At 39.5% G+C, this 23,184-nt stretch overlaps 1 protein-coding gene and 1 long non-coding RNA gene across 14 annotated transcripts in view; one reads left to right on the forward strand and one right to left on the reverse strand.

Moving 5' to 3' along the window:
• Positions 1–14,842, forward strand: part of LOC135968532 (uncharacterized) — a 41,112-nt gene extending 26,270 nt beyond the window's left edge. Inside the window, exon 2 of the long non-coding RNA XR_010583384.1 lies at positions 13,455–14,842. This is a non-coding gene — a long non-coding RNA (uncharacterized lncRNA). The remainder of the gene's footprint in view (positions 1–13,454) is intronic.
• A 1,887-nt stretch (positions 14,843–16,729) lies between these two features.
• The window catches only part of TNFSF4 (TNF superfamily member 4), a 277,633-nt gene continuing 271,178 nt past the window's right edge, over positions 16,730–23,184 (reverse strand). For 12 of the 13 annotated variants that reach the window (XM_005540016.5, XM_074014756.1, XM_074014474.1 and 9 more), the window contains 2 exons: positions 21,565–21,613; positions 16,730–19,894 (listed from right to left, as the gene is read on the reverse strand). In XM_005540016.5, the coding sequence (XP_005540073.1) occupies positions 19,545–19,894; positions 21,565–21,613 (399 nt within the window). In that variant the 3' untranslated portion in view covers positions 16,730–19,544. The remainder of the gene's footprint in view (positions 19,895–21,564; positions 21,614–23,184) is intronic. The other variant, XR_010580561.1, reaches the window with a different exon arrangement.

Raw genomic sequence — 23,184 nt, forward strand, 5'->3', positions numbered from 1 at the left:
TTGATGCAGTTTCTTCCTAGCCTCGATGGTCTTTACATTTTGGCATGTTTTTGCAATGGCTGGTACTGGTTGTTCCTTTCCATGTTTAGTGCTTCCTTCAGGGTCTCTTGTAAGGCAGGCCTAGTGGTGACAACATCTCTAAGCATTTGCTTATCTGTAAAGGATTTTATTTCTCCTTCACTTATGAAACTTAGTTTGGCTGGATATGAAATTCTGGGTTGAAAATTCTTTTCTTTAAGAATGTTGAATATTGGCCCCCACTCTCTTCTGGCTTGGAGAGTTTCTCCCGAGAGATCTGCTGTTAGTCTGATGGGCTTCCCTTTGTGGGTAACCCGACCTTTCTCTCTGGCTGCCCTTAAGATTTTTTCCTTCATTTCAACTTTGGTGAATCTGGCAATTATGTGTCTTGGAGTTGCTCTTCTCAAGGAGTATCTTTGTGGCGTTCTCTGTATTTCCTGAATTTGAATGTTGGCCTGCCCTACTAGGTTGGGGAAGTTCTCCTGGATGATATCCTGAAGAGTGTTTTCCAACTTGGTTCCATCTTCCCCCTCACTTTCAGGCACCCCAATCAGACGTAGATTTCGTCTTTTTACATAATCCCATACTTCTTGCAGGCTTTGTTCATTTCTTTTTCTTCTTTTTTCTTTTGGTTTCTCTTCTCGCTTCATTTCATTCATTTGATCCTCAATCGCAGATACTCTTTCTTCCAGTTGATCGAGTCGGTTACTGAAGCTTGTGCATTTGTCACGAATTTCTCGTGTCATGGTTTTCATCTCTTTCATTTCGTTTATGACCTTCTCTGCATTAATTACTCTAGCCATCAATTCTTCCACTTTTTTTTCAAGATTTTTAGTTTCTTTGCGCTGGGTATGTAATTCCTCCTTTAGCTCTGAGAAATTTGATGGACTGAAGCCTTCTTCTCTCATCTCGTCAAAGTCATTCTCCGTCCAGCTTTGATCCATTGCTGGCGATGAGCTGCGCTCCTTTGCCGGGGGAGATGCCCTCTTATTTTTTGAATTTCCAGCTTTTCTGCCCTGCTTTTTCCCCATCTTTGTGGTTTTATCTGCCACTGGTCTTTGATGATGGTGATGTACTGATGGGGTTTTGGTGTAGGTGTCCTTCCTGTTTGATAGTTTTCCTTCTAACAGTCAGGATCCTCAGCTGTAGGTCTGTTGGAGATTGCTTGAGGTCCACTCCAGACCCTGTTTGCCTGGGTATCAGCAGCAGAGGCTGCAGAAGATAGAATATTGCTGAACAGCGAGTGTACCTGTCTGATTCTTGCTTTGGAAGCTTCCTCTCAGGGGTGTACTCCACCCTGTGAGGTGTGGGGTGTCAGACTGCCCCTAGTGGGGGATGTCTCCCAGTCAGGCTACTCAGGGGTCAGGGACCCACTTGAGCAGGGAGTCTGTCCCTTCTCAGATCTCAACCTCCGTGTTGGGAGATCCACTGCTCTCTTCAAAGCTGTCAGACAGAGTGGTTTGCGTCTGCAGAGGTTTCGGCTGTGTTTGTTATTGCCCTGTCCCGAGGTGGAGTCTACAGAGACAGGCAGGTTTCCTTGAGCTGCTGTGAGCTCCACCCAGTTCAAGCTTCCCAGCAGCTTTGTTTACCTACTTAAGCCTCAGCAATGGCGGGCGCCCCTCCCCCAGCCTCGCTGCTGCCTTGCGGGTAGATCACAGACTGCTGTGCTAGCAATGAGGGAGGCTCCGTGGGTGTGGGACCCTCCCGGCCAGGTGTGGGATATGATCTCCTGGTGTGCCTGTTTGCTTAAAGCGCAATATTGGGGTGGGAGTTACCTGATTTTCCAGGTGTTGTGTGCCTCAGTTCCCGTGGCTAGGAAAAGGGATTCCCTTCTCTCTTGCGCTTCCCAGGTGAGGCAATGCCTCGCCCTGCTTCAGCTCTCGCTGGTCGGGCTTCAGCAGCTGACCAGCACCGATCGTCCGGCACTCCCCAGTGAGATGAACCCAGTACCTCAGTTGAAAATGCAGAAATCACTGGTCTTCTGTGTCGCTGGCGCTGGGAGTTGGAGACTGGAGCTGTTCCTATTCGGCCATCTTGCTCCGCCCCCTGTTTGGATTTTCTATTTCACTTTAATTCTGTCTTTGTAGATTGTATGTTTCCAGGAATTTATTAATTTCTTCCAGGCTATCCAATTTGTTGGGGTATAATTGTTCATAGAAATATCTTATAATCCTTTGTATTTCTGTGTTATAAGATGTGATGCCTCCTCTTTCATTTCTGATTTCATTTATTTTAGACCCTCTCATTCTTTCTTAGTCTAGCTAGCCAAATGTTTGTCAATTTTATCTTTTTGAAAAAACTCAGTTTTTTAATTTTATATTGTTTTTCTAGTCTCTAGTTCATTTATCTCTCCTCTGATGTTTGTTATTTTCTTTCTTATAATAATGTGGGGCTTAGTTTGTTCTTTATCTAGTTCCTTGAGATATAACATTATATTATTCATTTGAGACCTTTCTTCTTTTTTAAGGTGGGCATTTATGGCTGTAAACTTTCCTCTTAGAACTATTTTTGTTGTATTTTTAAGTTTTAGATATTGTATTTCCATTTTTATTGGTCACTAGACTTTTTTTACTTTACTTTTGATTTTTTCTATGACCCATTGGTTTCACAAGTATATTGTTTAATTTCCACATATTGGTAAATTTTCCAGTTTTCCTCCTGTTATTGATTTCTAGTTTCATAACATTATGACCAAAAATGTGCTTGCTATGATTTCAGACTTCTTAAAGTTGTTAAGAATTGTTTATAGCACAGGCAACAAAAATAGAAAAATGAGACATATATTACACTAAAAAACCTATTGCACAGCAAAGGAAACCATCAAGAGTGAAGAAACAACCTGTTGAATGGGAGAAAATATTTTCAAACTATTCATCCAACAAGGAGCTAATACTCAGAATATTAAAGGAACTCAAACAACTCAAAAATAAAGGAAACAAATAAATCCATTAAAAAGTGGGCAAAGGAAATGAATAGACATGTCTCAAAGGAAGACATACTTGGAGGCATCTGGCTGACATATATTTGAAAAAATGCTCAACACCACTAATCATCAGAGAAATGCAAATCAAAACCACAACAAGGTATCGCCTTAGCCAGTTAGAATGGCTGTCATCAAAAAGACAAAAAATTATAGATGCTGATGAGGGAGCAGAGAAAAGGGAACTCTAATATATTGTTGGTGGGAATATGAATTAGTACAACCACTATGGGAAAAGTATAAAGATTTCTCAAAAAATATGTAGAACTACCATGTGATCCAGCAACCCCATTACCATATATTTATTCAAAGGAAAGGAAATCAGTGTATCAAAGGGATACCTGCATCCCATGTTTACTGCAGCACTCTTCCCAGTAGCAAATATATAGAATCAAACTTAGTGTCCACCAACAGATGAATGGATAAAGAAAATGTAGTATATATACACAATGGAATACTATTTGGCCATAAAAAAATTAAATTATGTCAGTTGCAGCAACATTTATGGAACTGAAGATCATTATGTTAAGTGAAATAAGGCAGGCACAGAAAGACAAATATCACATATTCTCAATCATGTGGAAGCTAAAAATGTTGATCTCATGGAGCTAGAGATTAGAATGATAGATACCAGAGGCTGGCAAAAGTGTGAGAGTGGGTATGAAGAGAGGTTGGTTAATGGGTACAAACATACATTTAGATAGAAGAAATAAGTTCTAATGTTTGAAAGCACTGTAGAGTGACTATAGTTAACAATATATTATATATTTCAAAATAGCTTGAAGAGAAGACATAAAATGTTCCCAACACATTAAAATGAGAAATACTTGAGGTGATGACAACCCAAAATACCATGACTTGATCATTACACATTCTATGCATGTAACAAAATATCACATCTACTCCGTAATATACAACTATCGTGTATCAATTTTAGAAAGACTTGTTTTGTAGACCAGCGTATGATCTATATTAGAAAATGTTCTGTGTGCATCTGACAAGAATATGTATTCTAGTTCTGTTTGATGGAGTTTTTTGCATGTCTGTTAGGTCTGTTTTGTTTAAAGTATAGTCCAAATCCAATGTCTTTTGACTGGTGGATTTAATCCATTTTCAGTCAAGGTAGTTATTGATAGATGAGGACTTACTATTACTATTTTTTTCATTGTTTTCCAGCTATATTATAGATCCCTTTTTTTCCTTTTTTCCTCTCTTGTTGTCTTCTTTTATGATTTGATTGTTTTCTGTAGTGGTATGTTTTGATTTCTTTCTCTTTATCTTTTTTGTATCTATAATAGGTTTTCACTTTATGGTTACCATGAGGCTTACATATAACATCCATCTTATAGTTATAACATTCTATTTTAAGCTTATAACCTCAATTGCATTAAAAAAAACTCTACACTTTTTATTTCACCCCACCATATTTTATGTTTTATGTCACAATTTACATCTTTTTATTTTATATATCCATTAAAAAATTATTGTAGCTATAGATATTTTTAGTAGTTTCATCTTTTTTTATACTAGAGATACAGGTAATTTATACACCACCATTATAGTATTAGAGTATTCTGAATTTGACTATGCACTTTTACCAGTGAGTTTTATACTTTCATATGTTTGCTTGTTACTGATTGTCATCCTTGTGTTTCAGCTTGAAGAACTATCTAACATATCTAGTGGTAATGAACTCCCTCAGATTTTGTCTGGGAAAACCTTTAACACCCTTTGATTTTTGAAAGACAGATTTCCGAGTTGACTGTTCTTCATTAACAGTTTTATTCTTTCAGCACTTTGAAAATGTCATTCCACTCTTTTCTAGGCTGCAAAGTTTCTTCTGAGAAAGCCACTTATAGCTTTTGGGGTGTTTCTTTGTATGTGAGGAACTGCTATACGCTTGCTACTTTCAAGATTTTTTATCTTTGGGTTTTGAGAGTTTGATTATATTATGCCTCAGTGAAGTCTTCTTCGGATTGAACCTAATTGCAGATCTTTGAGTTTCATGTATCTGGATGCTCATTTTTTCCTCCAGATTTGGGAAGTTTTCCATTGTCATATGTTTAAATAAACTTTCTGCCCCTTTCTCTCTGTCTGCTCCTTCTATAAAATACTATCATGCAAATGTTAGCTTTCTTGATGATATCTCATAAATTCCCTAGGTTTTCTTCATTCCTTTCCACTCTTTTTTCCTTCTCAATGTGTATTTTCAAATGCCCTGTCTTAGAGATTGCACATTCTTTCTTTTACTTGATCAAGTCTGTTGTTGATCCTATTATATTTTTCATTTCATTCCTTGTATTTTTCAGCTCCAGAGTTTCTGTTTGGTTTTTTAAAAAATTATTTATAACTCTCTATTGGTCTTCTCATTTAGTTCATGCATTGTTTTGCTGAGCTTTGTTGTCTATCTGGGTTTACTTGTAGCTCCCTTAGCCTCATTAAAACAATTATTTGGAATTCTTTGTCAAGTACTTTATACATCTCTATTTCTTTGGAAATGGTCACTGGAAAATTGCTGTGTACCTTCAATGTTTCTTGTTGCCTTGCATTAATGCATGTGCATTTGATAGAGCAGTCACCTCTTCCAGACTTCACACACTGTTTTCAATAGAGAAAGTCCTTCACCTGCAGGTGTGTGAAAATGCATTGGCAGGATGAAACGCAGGGATTGTGGCTGTGATGAGTACACAGTGATGTAGTCTCCATGCAGCACTGTCAGCTGAGGTTGACATTGGTGAAGATTACAGCGGTCCTCTGTGACCATGGCTGTGGGTGTCTACTCTGGTGACTAGGACTGCTAAAGTTCTCCTGATTTAGATTTCTTTCACTGAAAAAGTCAATGCTGAGGGCATCCCTCTTAGCACCAAGTCCAGTGGATGGGTAAATTTGTAGTGATGCATCACTGGTGTCTGATGCATGGCACCCATGGAGTGACCATGAAGCTAGGATCTGGAGCACAATATTGCATGGATAGACCATGACTTTGGGGTCAGAGGCAGCAGTGGCATCAGTGCCTGGGGTTCAGGAGCCCTTGCTCCTGTATTGGTAATGATGTGTGCAGTGCAGGAATTCATGAAGTAGCTATGGAGCCGGGGTCTGGTGTACAGACCTGTGTAGGGCTACCACTGCTCCAGGGATCAGGTTACTGACATGACTGCTGCAGTGGTAGCTCCAGTATTAGAGTGGCCACAGAACCTAGGTCTGAAACATAAGTATGCTTGGAACAGTGGTTCCACTGACCAGGGTGCCAGCTAGCTCATTGTGGTGGTGGTTCTGATGTCTGGGGTGCAAGCATGGTTAATGCAGCCATAAATCTGAGGTAGGGACTTCACAGGAACTCAGAGCAAGGGTTGCCTCAGTCCCAGAGCTGCACAACTGTGGCTTCTTTTAGGGCTGACATATCTAAGGGGTTCACAGTGTTGATTACTATTAGTTACCTCAATAGCAAAAGTTTCCAGTGTCCTCTGCAGAGCATGCCACTGGGGACCACAGTGGAACCCACTGTGTAACTGTGACTCAAGATGATATCCCCAGCTCTGTGTCCCTGTTTCTAGTCATCTATACACATCTCAGGTATGCTGATATCCCCAACAATCATTATGTGTTATTATTATCTGTTTTTTGCTCCACTGTGTTGCTGCAGGTTCTTAATTGGACCCTTGAGCCCTCTCAAGGCTATTTTCCTTTGTGGATTGCTGTATTAGTCCAGTCTCATGTTACTATAAAGAACTGCCCAAGATTGGGTAATTTATAAAAGAAAGAGATTTAACTGACTCACAGTTCTCCAGGGTTGGGAAGGCCTCAGGAAATTTACAATCATGGTGGCAGGGGAAGCAAACATGTCCTTCTTCACATGGCAGCAGCAAGAAGTACAGAGCAAAGGAGGAAAAATCCCCTTATAAAACCATCAGATCTCATGAGAACTCACTCACTATCATGAGAACAGCTTGGGGGATCTACCCCTGTGATCTAATCATCTCCCATGAGGTCCCTCCCCACCATGTAGGGATTATAATTTGTATTACAATTCAAGATGAGATTTGGGTGAAGACACAGAGCCAGACAATATCATTCCACCCCTGCTCCCTCCCAAATCTCCTGTTTCTCACATTTCAAAACACAATTATGCCTTCCCAACAGTTCCCCAAAGTCTTAACTCATTTCAGCATTCATCCAAAAGTCAAAATCCATAGTGTCATCTGAGACAAGGCAAGTCCCTTCTGCCTATGAGCCTGTAAAATCAAAAGAAAGTTAGTTACTTCCAAAATATAACGAGAGTACAGGCATTGGATAAATCCACCCATTCCAAATGGGAGAAATTGACCAAAACAAAGGGGCTACAGTCCCCATGGAATAGGACAAATTATTAATTATTAATAGGGCAAATTCAATCATTGCCTATTAAATCCAGTAGGGCAATTATTAAACCTTAAAGTTCCAAAATGATCTCTACATGTCTCACATCCAGGTCACACTAATGCAAGAGGTAGGTCCTGTGGCCTTGGGCATCTCCACCCCTGTGGCTTTTCAGACGACCTCCCACCCCCTGGCTGCTTTCATAGGCTGACGTTGAGTGTCTGGCTTTTCCAGGTGCACACTGCCAACTGTCATTGGATCTACCATACTGATGTCTAGTGGATGATGTCTTTCTTCTCACAGCTCCACTAGGTAATGTCCCAGTGGGGATTCTGTGTGAGGGCTCCAACCCCACATTTCCCTTCCACACTGCCCCAAGAGGTTGTCTATGAGGGCTCCACCTCTGCAGCAAACTTCTGCCTGAACATCCAGGCATTTCCACACATCCTCTGAAATCTAGGCAGAGGTATCCAAACCTTAATTCTTGACTTCTGTGCACTCGCAGGCCCAACACCACATGTAAGTTGCCAAGGCTTGGGACCTGCACCCTCAGAAGCAAGGGCCTGAGCTGTACATTGGCCCCTTTTAGCCATGGCTGAAATTGAAGCAACTGGGACACAGGGCACCATGTCCCTAGGTTGCATAGAGCAGGAGGGCCCTGGGCTCTTCCCAGGAAACCATCCTGCCTTTCCAGGCCTCAGAGCCTGTGATGAAAGGGGTTGCCATGAAGGTCTCTGACATGCACTGGAGACATTTTCTCCATTGTCTTGGTGATTAACCCTTGGCTCCTCATTACTTAAGCAAATTCCTGCAGCCAGCTTGAATTTCTCCCCAGAAAATGGCTTTTCTTTTCTGTCATATCATCAGGCTGCAAATTTTTCAAACTTTTATGCTCTGCTTCCTCTTAAATGCTTTGCAACTTAGAAATTTCCTCTGCCAGATACTCTAAATCACCTCTCTCAAGTTCAGAGTTCCACAGATCTCTAGGGCAAGGCCAAAATGCTGCCAGTCTCTTTGCATAGTAAGAGTGACCTTTACACCAGGTCCCAATGAGTTCCTCATCTCTATCTGAGACCACCTCAGTCTGGACTTTATTTTCCATATCACTATCAGCATTTTGGTCAAAACCATTCAACAAGTCTCTAGGAAATTCCAAACTTTTCCACATTTTCCTGTCTTCTTCTGAGCCCTCCAAACTGTTCCAACCTCTGCCTGTTACCCAGTTCCAAAGTTGCTTCCACATTTTCATGTATCTGTACAGCAGCACCCCACTCTCTGTGGTACCAGTTTACTGTATTAGTCCATTCTTATGCTGCTATAAAGAACTGCCTGAGACTGGGTAATTTATAGAGGAAAGAGGTTTAACTGGCTCACAGCTCTGCAGGGCTGGGGAGGCATCAGGAAATTTACAGTGGTGGCAGGGGAAGCAAACATGTTCTTCTTCACATGGCAGCAGCAAGAATTGCAGAGTGAAGGGGGAAAAGCTCCTTATGCAACCATCAGATCTCATGAGAACTCACTCAGTATCAGAACAGCATGGGGGAACCACCCCCATGATCTAATCACTTCCCACAAGATCCCACCCCAACACGTGGAGATTACAAATCAGACTACGAGATGAAATTTGGGTGGGGACACAGAGCCAGAACATATCAATTGCTGTCTCATTGTTTTCTGTGGGAGAATGAAAGTTGGTATCTCATACACTGCCATATGATCAATGTCACTTCTATAGAGTTTTCAATAATGAAACAAAAAGCTACAGGGCTAGCACCTCATACAGATTATACAGTCTTGGTAATAATGTAAGAAGTACCACTTATCTTAATCATCTATCTTGTAAACTTACAAATTTTCATCTTTCTTTACTCCTTTTAGAGACTCCAAACGTCTTTGTTTTCTGTGAAGTAAGATCCTATCGGGCAGGGACTGTGATTTCTACAAGTGGTAATTAAAAATTATTGAATAGCTTGAAAATGTCATAATCTATAACCTGTGGTTGGTGTTTTGTTTAATCCTCAAAACAATCCTATGAGATAATTTGTATGATGGCAGAGCAGGGAAGGCAGTGATCAGTAGACCTACAATTAAGTAATTAACCAGAGGCTACAGCTGATAAGTGGTGGTAAAATCTCAACTTGAACACAAGCCTCCATTGATTCTAAATCTTGGGTGCTTTAGACCAACCATATTATTCTGGTGTCTTTCTATTTCTCTCAGATTCCCCAGAATACCTAACACAGTGGTAGGTACTTTGTAAAAGATTTTTAACAAATATTTGCTTAAATAAATTAATGTAATGTTATAGGCCCTCAAATATAATAAATCTCTAGTGTCAATCTATATTCTTGAAAGGCTCTTACATTATCCCTTCCTTGATATTTTCTCTATGCCTACTTTATTTTTGCTTTCTCCTCACTTGTACTCCCTCATTCCTTCCCTGATGCTGTGAGGGACCATCTCAGGCCCCCTGAGAAGGAAGCTTTTGTTTAGAAAGTTATAGCACAATTTGTGCTGCCACTTAGCCACTTGAGAATTTCTAGCAGAAGTCTTATGAAGAGCATGACTTATTATAATTTGAGATAGGTTCTTGTTTTATTTAACTTTATGGGAAAAACAATCATCAGTTCAGACCAGCACTTCTTATGTAATGGGGATTTAGGCTCAACTGTCTGCATGTCTAGACTAAGCTTGGGACCCTATTTTTCCCCCAGGCTTCTTAGCTAGGTTTATTCCTCTTCCAGAAAGACTTTTATTGGTGCATACATGAGTTCTGTTTTCAATTGACACTAAACTAACAGAGCAGTCTACGAAGACAGGAGGAAGTCATGGTTTGTTTTTTTTTCCTCTGATCTAAGATGAGCTGGCTGATGCTTCCTCTCACAAATGTCTTGTGTTTGTAAACACATGGCTGGGGCATAGACTCAAAATGAATGCTACAGCTTCCTTATGTCCTACACAAAGTATCTTGTTCTATGTATCAAAAAGTTGTGGCCAGGTAATTAGTAATGGTGTAATTGCTTTTTTTGTGGGTACATAATTATAATTTATGAGGCTTGCCTAACAAATCATATCCGTAAAAACTAACAACCTTCAGAAAACAGTAAAAATATGGGCCATTCGATAATCATTTACATACTACCAGTATGGACAAAAAAATTTAACCAAAGGAAGAACCTGAACTTACAGGAAGAATATTTCACTATTTAATGTGGAGATATTATTAATGAGGATACTCTATCCCTCAGATGTGTATCACTTTGGGAAAGAAAAAATATGGACTCTGAAATCAAAACCACAGTGAGAGTGCATCTCACACAAGTCAGAATGGCTAGTATTAAAAAATAAAATAATAACAGATGTTGGCAAGGTTGTGGAGGAAAGGGAATGTTTATACCCTGCTGGAGGGAATGTAAATTGGTTCAATCACTATGGAAATCATAAGTTTGGTGAGTTCGCAAAGTTCTAAAAACAGAATTACCATTCAACCCAGCAAACCTATTATTGGGTATATACCCAAAGAAATATAAATCATTGTACCATAAAGACACATACACACGCATGTTCATCACAGCACTATTCACAGTAGCAAAGACATAGAATCAGCCTAAATGCCCATCAACAGTAAACTAGATTAAAAAATGTGGTCATATATACCATGGACTACTACACATACATAAAAAGAACTAGATAATGTCCTTCGCAGCAACACGGATGGAACTGGAGACCATTACCCTAAGCAAACCAATCCAGCAAAAGAAAGCTAAATATCGCATGTTCTCACTTATAATTGGGAGCTAAACAATAAGAACATGTGGACACAGAGAGGGGAACAATAGACACTGGAGCCTACTTGGGGGTGGTGGGTGGGGATTAGGAGAGGATAAAAAAACTACCTATCAAGTACTATGCTTATTACTTGGGTGATGAAATAACCTGTGCATCAAACCCCCATGACACACAGTTTACCTATGTAACAAACTCATACATGTACCCAGATCCTAAAATAAAAGTTTTAAAAATGGTTGAAAAGGTAAGTTTCATGCTTACGTATTTTACCACTGAATTTTTAAACTAGAAAATATTATAATTTTACCTTAAAAAAAGGGGTATATATACACAATGGAATACTATTTGGCTATAAAAAAGAACAAGATCATGTCCTTTGCAGCAACATGGATGGAGCTGGAAGCCATTATCCTAAGCAAACTAATGCAGGAACAGAAAGCAGAATACCTCATGTTCTCACTCATAAGTGGGAGCTAAACATTGAGTACAAATGGACGCAAATAAGGAAACAACAGACACCAGGGCCTACTTAAGGGTAGAGTGTGGGAGGAGGGTGAGGATGGAAAAGCTACCTACCGGGTTCTGTGCTTATTACCTGGGTGACGAAAAAATCTGTACACCGAACTCCCATGACACACAATTTACCTATAGAACAAACCTGTGTGTGTACCCCGAACCTAAAATAATTTTTTTAAAAAATAAAAAATGCAGACCTTGTATGGGAATTTTGTTAGCAATTTCAATTTTCAATCTCTGTCCCTGCCAAGTTTCTTCAAGGTAAATCAGTTAGTCATTCACAAACAAATATTCACTGGTCAACTTTATGGGCATAGCACTTTGTTAAGTAGAGAAACTTGTTATTATGGAACTTAAAAAAAAAAAACTTGCATCAAATCACTATAATGCAAAATAGAAAATAATAAGTGCCATTAAAGAATTATTATATAATATATTACAGGAATTCAAAAAAAGTAAAAGATGTATTCTTCCCAGTGGAATTAAAGAAGTTCTCATGGAGGAGTGTGTTTGAGCTGAGCCTTGAATGATGGTTACACATTTACTTTTCATATTATAAATAACAGTTTCAGAATAGAAAAACTATCCGCCATTGATATCATTAGTAAGAATAGTTTAAAACACATTTTAATGCCCTCTCCTCATTCTCCTATTTTTTAGACTTATACCCACATTATCAGAGGATATGCCCATTATATATCATAATCTTTTCCTTTTAAGCCTTGTATTTGTAAAAACCACATGTTTCATAGTCACCACAAGTCCCTAAGTCAATGTCTCTTTAGCTACTTTAGCTGTCTGAAGCTCTTTTTCTAATAGATCCTTCAGGAAGGGCTCATAGGAACAATATTCCCTGAATTCTTAAAAGTTGAATATTAAGTCAAGTGTGGCAGCTCACACCTGTAATCCCAGCACTTTGGGAGGCCGAGGCGGGCGCATCACGAGGTCAGGAGATGGAGACCATCCTGGCTAACAGTGAAACCCTGTCTCTACTAAAACTACAAAAAAATAGCCAGGCGTGGTGGCAGGCGCCTGTAGTCCCAGCTACTCAGGTGGCTGAGGCAGGAGAATGGTGTGAACCCAGGAGGAGGAGCTTTCAGTGAGCTGAGATCGTGCCACTGCACTCCAGCCTGGGCGACAGAGTGAGACTCTGTCTCAAAAAAAAAAAAGTTGAGTATCAGTTTTGCTAGGCATACAATTCTTGACTCCTATTTTCTTTACTCAAGTATTTAAACTGTTATTCTGTTTCCTTCTGGCTTAAAATATTTCCGATAGGTTGAATAATGACCCCCCAAAATATGTATGTTCTAATGCCTGAAGCCTGTGAATGTTACCTCCTATCAAAACAGACTTTGCAGCCACCATTAAGTTAAAGATCTTGAGATGAGGAGATTATCCTGAATTTCCCAGGGGGTTCCTATATGTAATCATTTTTTATAAGAGAGAGACAGTGGCAGACTTGACTGTAGAAAGGAAAGAAAGCAATTTAACTATTGAAGCAATGGGAGAAAATGTGATATGATACAGGACTATTAACCAAAGAGTGAGAAATGACTCTAGAATCTGGAACTAACAAGGAGATGAGTTCTCCCAAGAGTCTCAAAAAGGAACCAGCTCTGCTAACAACATGCTTTTAGCCCCTCCAAGACTCATTTCAGACTTCTGACCTTCAGAACTGTCAGAGAATAAATTTTGTTGTTTTAAGCCACTTCATTCATGGTAATTTTTTACAGCAGATGTAGAAAACTAATAGAGTGTTAGTCTCAAAGAGTCTGATGATATCATTTTTGCCTAGATGCAGATAGAACTGGAGAAGCTGAAGCTCCACAGCAACACGATGAGCCAGAAGATCAGCAGCAATGGGCATGAGTTGCACAGCACCTGGCACTGTACTCCAAACTTTAGAATAGAAAAATGGCTGTCCCTTCACTTTCACCTTCTAAATCTCATGCAAACTTTGCTTTGTTGCTACACAGGAAGAGGAATTCTGGAGACTATACTTCTAGCTTGGCTAACTTGTGTTAGTACAAACCCACCACATGTCACCCCTTGTCGACTTGACATCTACACACACCTCTTTAATCATGCCTAACCTCCAAATAAAGACAATGGTAAAATATTGCTTCTACCTAATGATGCCAATATCTATTGTATAATCAAAAACATGTTAGCTTTCTCCCGCAAATAAGATACAAGTTTTTTATCTATCTTTGGATGATATTCCTTCTTCCTCTAGCTGAGTCATACTCCCTCTTTGATATTCTTTAACATAAATGATAAGATATAAAATGAATTACCATTAACACATGTTAAATTAGAATTAAGAGGAATGGGAGAGTGGAAGGAAAGCATTGGCTAATACATAGACAAATATATTCATACCGAAATAAGAAAGAAGCGAATAACCATTAGCCTTCGTTTCTAAAATTGGTCTTATAGTCATAGATGGTATTTTTAACTTCCTTTTACCACTCTTTATCCCCTGCCATTGACCCTTGCCAACAGTTCCCAGAGCTGGTTTCTTCCAATTTTCAGATCTTGACTTAAACGTCATCTCCCCAAAGAGACCTTGCCTCTTTCCAATTTCAAGCAGACCATCCCATTTTTTTCTCATAGCATTCTGATTTTTTCTTTCAAATTATATGTGTTCACGGTTTCTTGTTTCTTCACGCCTCTCAAAATAACAATATTTTTGAATGAATGAACAAATTAGTTCCTCCCTTTCTTTACCACTCATATGTACCAATCCCAAAGTGCTATTAGTTTTTTATTCCTGATATATTTCAGATCCATTCATTTCTTTCCAGTCATCAGCACTCAGTTTCTTATCTGATATCCTGGCTTCTAGCTTCTCTTCAATCCAATTCATACTACTCACTATATTCAACGCTTGGTAAGAAGAAATGATTTCATATTTGTCTTTACATTTCTAGTACCTAGCACTGTAGACACACAATACACACAGTAGAAATTCAATCAGTGTCTATGGATGAATGAATAAAGTATCATTAATTATATAAGTAATGTATTATAAAATCTACTGACTCTGTCTCAGGTCTCCTTATGTTACAAATTGACACCCTAGAAATGAAAATTCATAGATGAAATTATTTTAGACTTTCAAATGTCTGCCTTTGCAAAAACTACTATTTATTTGAACTAATAAAATGAGAATTAACCATACATGCAATGAGAATTGTTTATTACTTACCTAGAAGTAGTGTGTTTGCATCAGTGTTCAAGAGTTTAAAATAGTATGAACATGATTAAAGGGATAGAAATAGCATTAATTTAAATAATTAAAATAATTTGGTATATTTTATCAATGCTACTTACTGATGCAACAGTATTTTGAAGTGCATCTAGGTAATGCAAGTGTGTTAGGGATAGGATGAACAATGGACATGATAGCAACAAGTATTTGGGAGAGCAAAAGAGATCAAGCTCAGCTAATTTTTACTTCTCTCAAGGAAACAGATGATCACTAAGTACCTAGCACAATGCCTGGCATATAGTAGAAGTAGAAAAAATTTATGTCAAACTGGCTGATTGTTGATGGTTTTATAATAGTAAATGAGATTTTCATAAATTGAAAAGGTATTTTTACGAATTGGGCCAAAATGAAAAATGGAAACATGTTTATGCCTTTACCCAACATCATGAACCAGGAAGAGGGACTTGCCAAGGAGGATAGAATGTTCTATTTTGAGCATACTAAGTAGAGGAGCCCATTATATCCATACAGAGCTGCCTAGAGGCAGGGTAGCAGTGGTTAAAAGTGTGGTCTTAGGTGTTAACTACCCTTGATCTTGAATCTAAGCCCCACCATTTAGTAGCTGCATGCATTTAGACAAGTTCATCTCTTAGAGTCTCAAGTTTTCACATGTAAAATAGGAATTATACCACTTACCTCACAGAATTGTTGAGACAATAGAAATAACAATTTATATAAATGGCTAATATGATGCCTGGTACAGGGAAAGAACTCAGTAAATGATATTTTATTACTAATAACACAAGTGATTACACAAATGAGGCACTGGAGTAGAAGACATCTGGGCTGAAAAATGGTCTTAGGTATTGCTGATGTGGGAGCAGTGATTGAAGGCACAAGAATCAATGAGACTGGAAAGGGTATAGAGTAGAGACCACAACTCAAATGCCTTAAGGCCTTCAGCAGTGAGTTGGTGTAAGTACATTTGCATATTGTGTGGGTGATGGAGAAACGGAGAGCATGGAGTCTCCTTAAAGAAGGAAGTTGCCACTCTGAGAAGGTTGCCGCCATGCCAAAATTGGGCCCAGCATCACCAGATCTCCTGTTTCTGTTTTTGGTTTTGTTATCAAAAAAGACCAAAAATTTCCCGATATTTAAATGTCAGCTACTAAATTCAACTTAACAAACAGGTGAAACACATACATAGGCTAGACTGTGGCTTATTGGCTACCAGATTGCAGTTTCTAATGTAAAGAAAGAATAGGGCTGAGAGTAGAGTCCTGTAGTACAACAGCATTAAAGGGGTGGCCAGAGAAAGAGGAGGGGTGATGAAGACTAAGAAAGGCAGAGAACAGAGAGAGAAAGAGAAGACCAGAAAAGGGTGAGGTCAAAAGAGCCAGGGAATAGAAGTGTTTTAGGGAGGACAGCAACATCAGCATCATCAAAAGTAGCACAGAGATCACTGTGGCCAGACTATGCTACACAAACCCATTAATAGTTTTGACCTCTTATTGAGACAGCAGATGTAATTACTACTAAGGAGAGAGGACATAAGAAATCATCCAGGGTTAGAAATGAGGTTCTGAGGAAAGGAAAAACAGTACTTGGTAGAACACTATTTAAATCAGTCTCTTAAACTATGAAAAGGGACTCTAAGGACTTCCAGTGAGTATCTTTTCAAAAACAAAGATGAGCTCTGCCACCTCAACCATCCCTCAGATGTGTCTCTGATGGCTAAAACTGGAGGCAAGTAGGAAACTGGAAAGCTTGCCCCGTCCTCCCCTCTTCAGAGGCTGAGCTAATCAGAACATGGAGAAAAGAAGGATAAATGAACACTCCAACACTCTAACCAGTAGTGAATTCTGAGATCTTTTATTTGTTTCCATGTAAATAGCAATATTACTATTAACTATATTATTAATATCAATATTAATACTCTCTGAGAGCCAGGAAAGCACTAAATACAAAATTATGGCTTAAAATAGGGGACCTGCCCAGTATACTTAAGAACAAATTATGATTTGGATTGGGATTGGAATCCCTTAAGCATTTTCTAAATAGAAAATCTCTAAGTAACAATTGATAACTGCTCTTGAAGGACTCACAAAGATGTCTGAGGGAAGATCTAAGCTTGTCCGGAAAAACATACATTCAACATAGTAAAGGAGAAGGTTACACTCCTTGACTCATAGCAACAAGAACATAGACATTTAATATGTGCATTCACAGCTAACACTGTAAGCATAAGATTCTAAACTGTTAGATATTTAACATTCCTCTCATTCAACAGAAAGAAAAGCAAGACCCAGAAATGGGAAATGACTTTCCCAAGGTTACTTGGCTAGTTAGTGGCTAAGTCAAATTTAAAATTCTGATCTTGTGACTTTTCAATTCTCTTTCCACAAAACTCTGCCGTGTGTATAGAAGGGGTAATTCTCCCTGTGAAGGACATGACTTAAAAGGACTGAGACACACAACACATATTTTTGATGGAAGGAAGGTAGAGTGAGGCTGGTGCATAGCAGAAATATCCCTGTGTGGTTGAAGAGGCCAGCATGGGAAGAGCCGGCCAGGTGCACCCAAAGGGAGTGAGCACCTATGAGAGGGGACCATGACATCAAGCACAAACAACGCACACGACAATTATATTTAGGCCTGGCATGTGCACTGCACATCCATGAGAAATATAGACAAAAATTCCAAACTTAAAAAATGAACCAGGCATTTTCTTAAATATTACCTATAGTCATAAACATTTACTTTGTTGGATATAACTCACTGAGTAACTGCAATTTTGCGGAACATTGTCAATAACAAAAAGTGAACTACACACACACACACACACACACACACACACACAATCTTCTGAGTAGTGAAGCCAGATATCACTGAATATCTGTCTCGGAATGATTCTTGTAAATGTAAGTATTTAGCCCAGTGCCTGGTCCACAGTAGGCCCTCCATAGATATTTAGCTATGATTATAATTCTGTGAGTGCCCTGGCAGTCACTCAGAACTTGATTCCTCTTACCTTACATACAATTTCTTCTATTTAGCATTTTATTTACCTTCCTTCATAACAGATTAAAATAGAGGGATGGGAATATAGTTGAAGATATACTTAAGAGGAAATAGAAAACAGGGGGAAAAAATCCAACTGATTTGGATTTAACGGATTTAAAAAATCCGTTTAGTGTAAGGGCGAACAGCCCTCCACCTTTCTGGAGATTCTAGAGATAATTGTAGCACAGTACAAGTCCTTGATAACACAGAATCATCCAGAAAGATTCTGTGGTATGTTGTATCCTCTATTTAAAATGTCAGGGAAACATTTGCTACAATTTAAAAATATATATCTCAAAACTTTATGTTTGTGAAAGTTTTGGCACAGAGAAGTTACAAATCATCTGGAAAGTTGACATGAAAAATCAGATTATCCACAGCGTCATAAGCATAACACATTATATCAAGTCAAGGGGACATTTCAACTAAACATAAGGGGATCCTATTCCATTGAAGCCCTGGCATTGGCTGATTATAGACCCTTCTAGTTTCAGTTATCAATGTGAGACTATATGTGGTCTATGGTATTTCTAGACAGAGATCATTATTTTTCATAAGGCACAATAACTTCTTAGTGCTATTTGACATTTGACATCAAATTGAATTTGATAATAAGATCACCTCATTTCTTGAAACCAGCAATGTGTAAGTGTGTAAAAGACATGGAGCTGAGTGTGTATCTCAGCGTAGGCAGGAGGATGAGCATGTGTTGCTTTGCCTGTCTGTGGCAAAGAATGTGTTTTCCTCCCCAGACTATTAAAATCTGTACTGACTTTTACCCTGAGATGTCCAGTTCCCTGCTATCCTGTACAGTAAAGTTAACCCTTCACAGTAAGTTAGCTCACTCTCCCTGTACAGAAGAAAATCTCTCTTAAGTCACTGATTAGATTCTTCACAGCATCACATCCCCGGACAGTTCTTTGAAGGGAAATTTCTATTAACTATGTTTGGAGGCTGGGAAAGCAAAATGGTAAAGAAAAAAAGCTCGTGGTATTTCTTAGACGGCTCTCTTCAAGTCCTGATTTTTCACAAGCTGATTCTTCTTTTGAACCCCCACCAAACGAAAAAGTTTAAATTTAGGCAATATGCAAACTGAAACCAATTTAACCTTGGAGAGGCCGCTTTGGCTTCCAGGGGTTGGTTCATACCACCTTTGGCAGATTCATAATCCCACTCCTTCACTCCTTGCTCCTCTTCATTTTGATAATGCCACACACATGTCAGATTTCCAGCAAATGGTAGTCAGGTACCGTTTTCAGTGACATAAGTTTATTATGACAATTGCCTGACCAATAGAAACAATGCGTCTTGAAGAAGAGGCATCTATTTTTTCTTTCTCACAAAGGTGCCTAGTAGGCTCAAGGCAATCTTGGGGTGTGAGGGCTAGGCAATTTAGAAAATATAAGGATAAATAAGATTAAGCGGTATATAAAATAAGTTTTAAATATCCCTGAGGGGTGGGGGCGGGAGGGCCGGGATCTGCTTCTTGTCACATCCCACGTGGCTGAGCTGGGAGGCTCCTTCACTTGCAATGAAGAATCCATGTCCTGTCCACCCCCAACTTGGTGTTCATGCTGGTGCCTGGTTTTAGACGTTGCCATCAGCCCCTCAGAGGACGCAGAATTCACCAGGATTTTGATGGATAAGAATCAGTTCTCCACCATTCACATGGAAGTCATCCAGGGAGGTATTGTCAGTGGTCACATTCAAGTAGACTTTGTCTTTGTAAGTCAGAGAAGCCACCATCAAGGAGTTGACAGACCTGACCTTCTTCAGTTGGAAGAGGGGCTCCTCATCCTTCTGGTAATGAAGGCTGATGTTGACTTCCTGGGAGAAGTAGCCCTTCAGGGAGATGAGATAAAACCCATCACAGTTGATGATAACTGAGTTGTTCTGCACCTTCATGATTTCATCCTCCTTTTGTGAAGTGAGGATGAAACCCTCCTCCTTCTTATATTCTAGGAAAGATAGGGGGGAAAATGTTAATTAATTCCTAAGCATAGAATTGGGTAACAACCTTCTAGTACATCTGCAATCAGATGAAGAGAAAGTGATAGGGAGAGATTTTCAAAAATTAAAAGCAGTGAGCTGAGATCGCGCCACTGCACTCCAGCCTGGGTAACAGAGTAAGTCTCTGTCTCAAAAAAAAAAAAAGAAAAAAGAAAAAAAGAAAGAAAGAAAAGAGTAAAAGCAGGAGAGCACTGTGTTTCTACCTGCGGCGTGGAAAATGCTTTACCTGTGGAATGGAAGAAGGGGCAATGCTAACACTAGTGGCCAAGAGAGTCTCAGATGGGGCTGAGATTCAGGAGCTCAGAGATTACAGAAATTGTCACAAAGCACCTATGGCAGGACAGGTGGCTTCAGGGTTTCCCTAATTTTTCAGAACAGGGATGGATTGACCACTTCAGTGCCTCCTTTCTTGCTCAGTGGATGAACTATGGGCAAAGGGTGGCAGTAGTGCCCCATGCCTTAGCCCTGCATGCTACCCATACTCTGAAGCTTGACTCAAAGCAATTGTTTTCAACTGTTGTCTTTCTGTCATCTGACCATGAAATGCAAATTTTCCACATGCCCCAGACATTGGACCCATCCACAGCAGTTACTAGCGGCCTTTGTTAGCAGTCGCTTAAGCTTAATAATGCAGCTGTGCACAGCATATCTGTGGATTCAGGGTGGCCTCTCAAAGCTGCAGGTGGAAGAGCTCAAGGGCACATACTTATTTCTCTTCTCTACCTCCTATTGCTAGTTTTTCCCGGAAGGCACTTTGGGAAGAGTCACTGCCACAGGAGAAAGAAAAGGAGGAAGAGGAGTAGGAGGCAGTGATAGATTAAGTTGTTTTGTGCAGGGCCATCCCAAGTGCAAGCCAAAAAGCCTGAACTTCTTTTATTTCCATATTAGCACTAAAATCATCCTGAATAGCCAAGTAACCACATCTTGGACACACCCTATTCTGGTCCATGTTCTTTCGTTAAGCAAAAGAATAGGTCCCCACTGCTAGTCACAATTCAGTAATTCTTGCTTTGTACCAGTGCAGAGGGACGTACTTTGAACTAAAAAGGGGGACCACTTATGGAGGGCAAGAAATACTCCCCTTCCCTCAGGCTCAGGAGAACTTAACTAAAAAATGAATATTCATGTGGAAACCACTAGGGGTTATGCTAGCGTTAATCACGGACCCAAATAATCTTCTCTCTGGAGTCAAAGTTTTTATTCTATCAAGGGCTTCCCCCAACTTTCATTAAGGTAAACTCTTGCCCCAGAACACAATTAGCAGGTAATAATGTGTCTTACAGTCAGACAGACTTGTAAGAAGTAAAGCCTTAGTTTCCCTAACTAAGAAATGGAAATAATTTCTACCCAGAAGTTTCCGTGGAGGATTAAATGAGGAACATAAAGTGATTAGTACAGAGACAAACACATATTTGATGAATAATTAATCCCCTTTTCTCTTTATACACCTGTATCCCTAATGAAAATAATATGCAGGCTACAACAATTCTGGGATTTAATTGGAATTTAATTCCTTCCCTAAGGAAAAGGAGAGATCTTGTGTTCTAGAGGAAATTAAGAGACTGAAGAGAAGATTCTTTCAAAAATATGAATCAATTAAACTTCTGACAACACTTACCAGTAAATTGTACTTTGATACTTTGAATTCGAGGATACTGATGTGATACCTGAGGGAGGAAGAAAGACATATTTTTAGGAAAAAAACATGAACAAATGAAATTCGCAAGTCATATTCAAAGGAACAGCGAAGCAGAAATGAAGTAGCCTGAAAACAAAAAAAAAACACTTTCCTTTTTTTTTTTTTTTTTTGAGTCAGGGTCTCATTCTGACACCCAGACTGGAGTGCAGTGACACAATCATGGCTCACTGCAGCCTTGACCTCCCTGGGCTCAGTGATCCTCCCACCTCAGTCTGCTGAGTAGCTGGGACTATAGACACGTACCACCACACCTGATTAATTTTTGTTTTTTGGAGTTTTGGGGGTAGGGATGGAAATGGGGTTTTGCGTATTGCCCAGGCCGGTCTCAAACTCCTGACCTCAAGCAATCCTCTCACCCAACCTCCCAAAGTGCTGGAATTACAGGCGTGAGCTGCCATGCCTGGCCCTGACTTTTTCTATGAAGATTGGACCTAGACTTCCACCTGCCCCCTTGCTTTTCCATAACATCTCTTAAGATAAATTAGGACTATTGTGCTCTTTCATGCAAGCGTCTGAGATCTGTCCACATCTCTGCCAAACTCTTCTTTGGTATACTGTTTTGTCTCACTGTGCCCCAATTTCCCATTTTGGATAACGCAGCACTATAGTCATAGTGTTAAGAAACCCATTCAGTTGTAGAGATTCCCTCATGGAGAATGCTGTGTTCAATCAATACATCATGGCCACAGACTCCCAGAATGCACTGGGAGTGAGTTCTGGAAGCTTCCGGCATGTTTGGTCTTTCACTTTAATGCAGGAGTAAAAGCATCCTATTTTCAGGAGACAAAGGCAATAAAAACTGTCCCAATCCATCAGATCTCAATATATTTGGTGTAGCTTTTTTAAACATTGGATCTTTCTCTTCAACAGCTTACAAAACCTAACCTGAATTAAGTCAGTACTCATTGCAAAAAGAGAAGTAAAACAGTGAAGAGAGGAATCCTGATAGATAAAACGTTTATAGTACTTTTGTGGTTAAAAGAACAAAGAAGCTCAATATGGAGCCAACTCCAAGATCTCTTAAGTAAAAAAAAAGTGGGGGGATGGACAGAATTATACATAAAGTCTATTGCCATTTGTGTTAAATAATAATAATAACACCTATATGGGCACTGTAAGAATATACAGTATATTAATGTATCTGAAAGAATACACAAGGCACTAGTTGCAAATGTTGTCCCTGGAGAAAAAAATTGGAAGCCTGAGGTCAGGAGTAGGATTGACCTTTACTTCTCATGGTCTAATTTTTTTTAAAATGTTGTGCCATATGTTTGTATTACCTACTAAAAAAGAAAATAGAAAAAAATGTCTGCTGGGCACGGTGGCTCATGCCTGTAATCCCAGCACTTTGGGAGGCCAAGGTGGGCGGATCAGCTGAGATCAGGAGTTCAAGACCAGCCTGGCCAACATGGTGAAACCCTGTCTCTACTTAAAAAAAAAAAAAAATTATCTAGGCATGGTGGCATGTGCCTATAATCCCAGCTACTTAGGAAGCTGAGGCAGGAGAATCACTGAAACCTGGGAGGCACAGGTTACAGT

Source organism: Macaca fascicularis, chromosome 1, assembly GCF_037993035.2.
Source record: "Macaca fascicularis isolate 582-1 chromosome 1, T2T-MFA8v1.1".
NCBI lineage: Eukaryota > Metazoa > Chordata > Mammalia > Primates > Cercopithecidae > Macaca > Macaca fascicularis.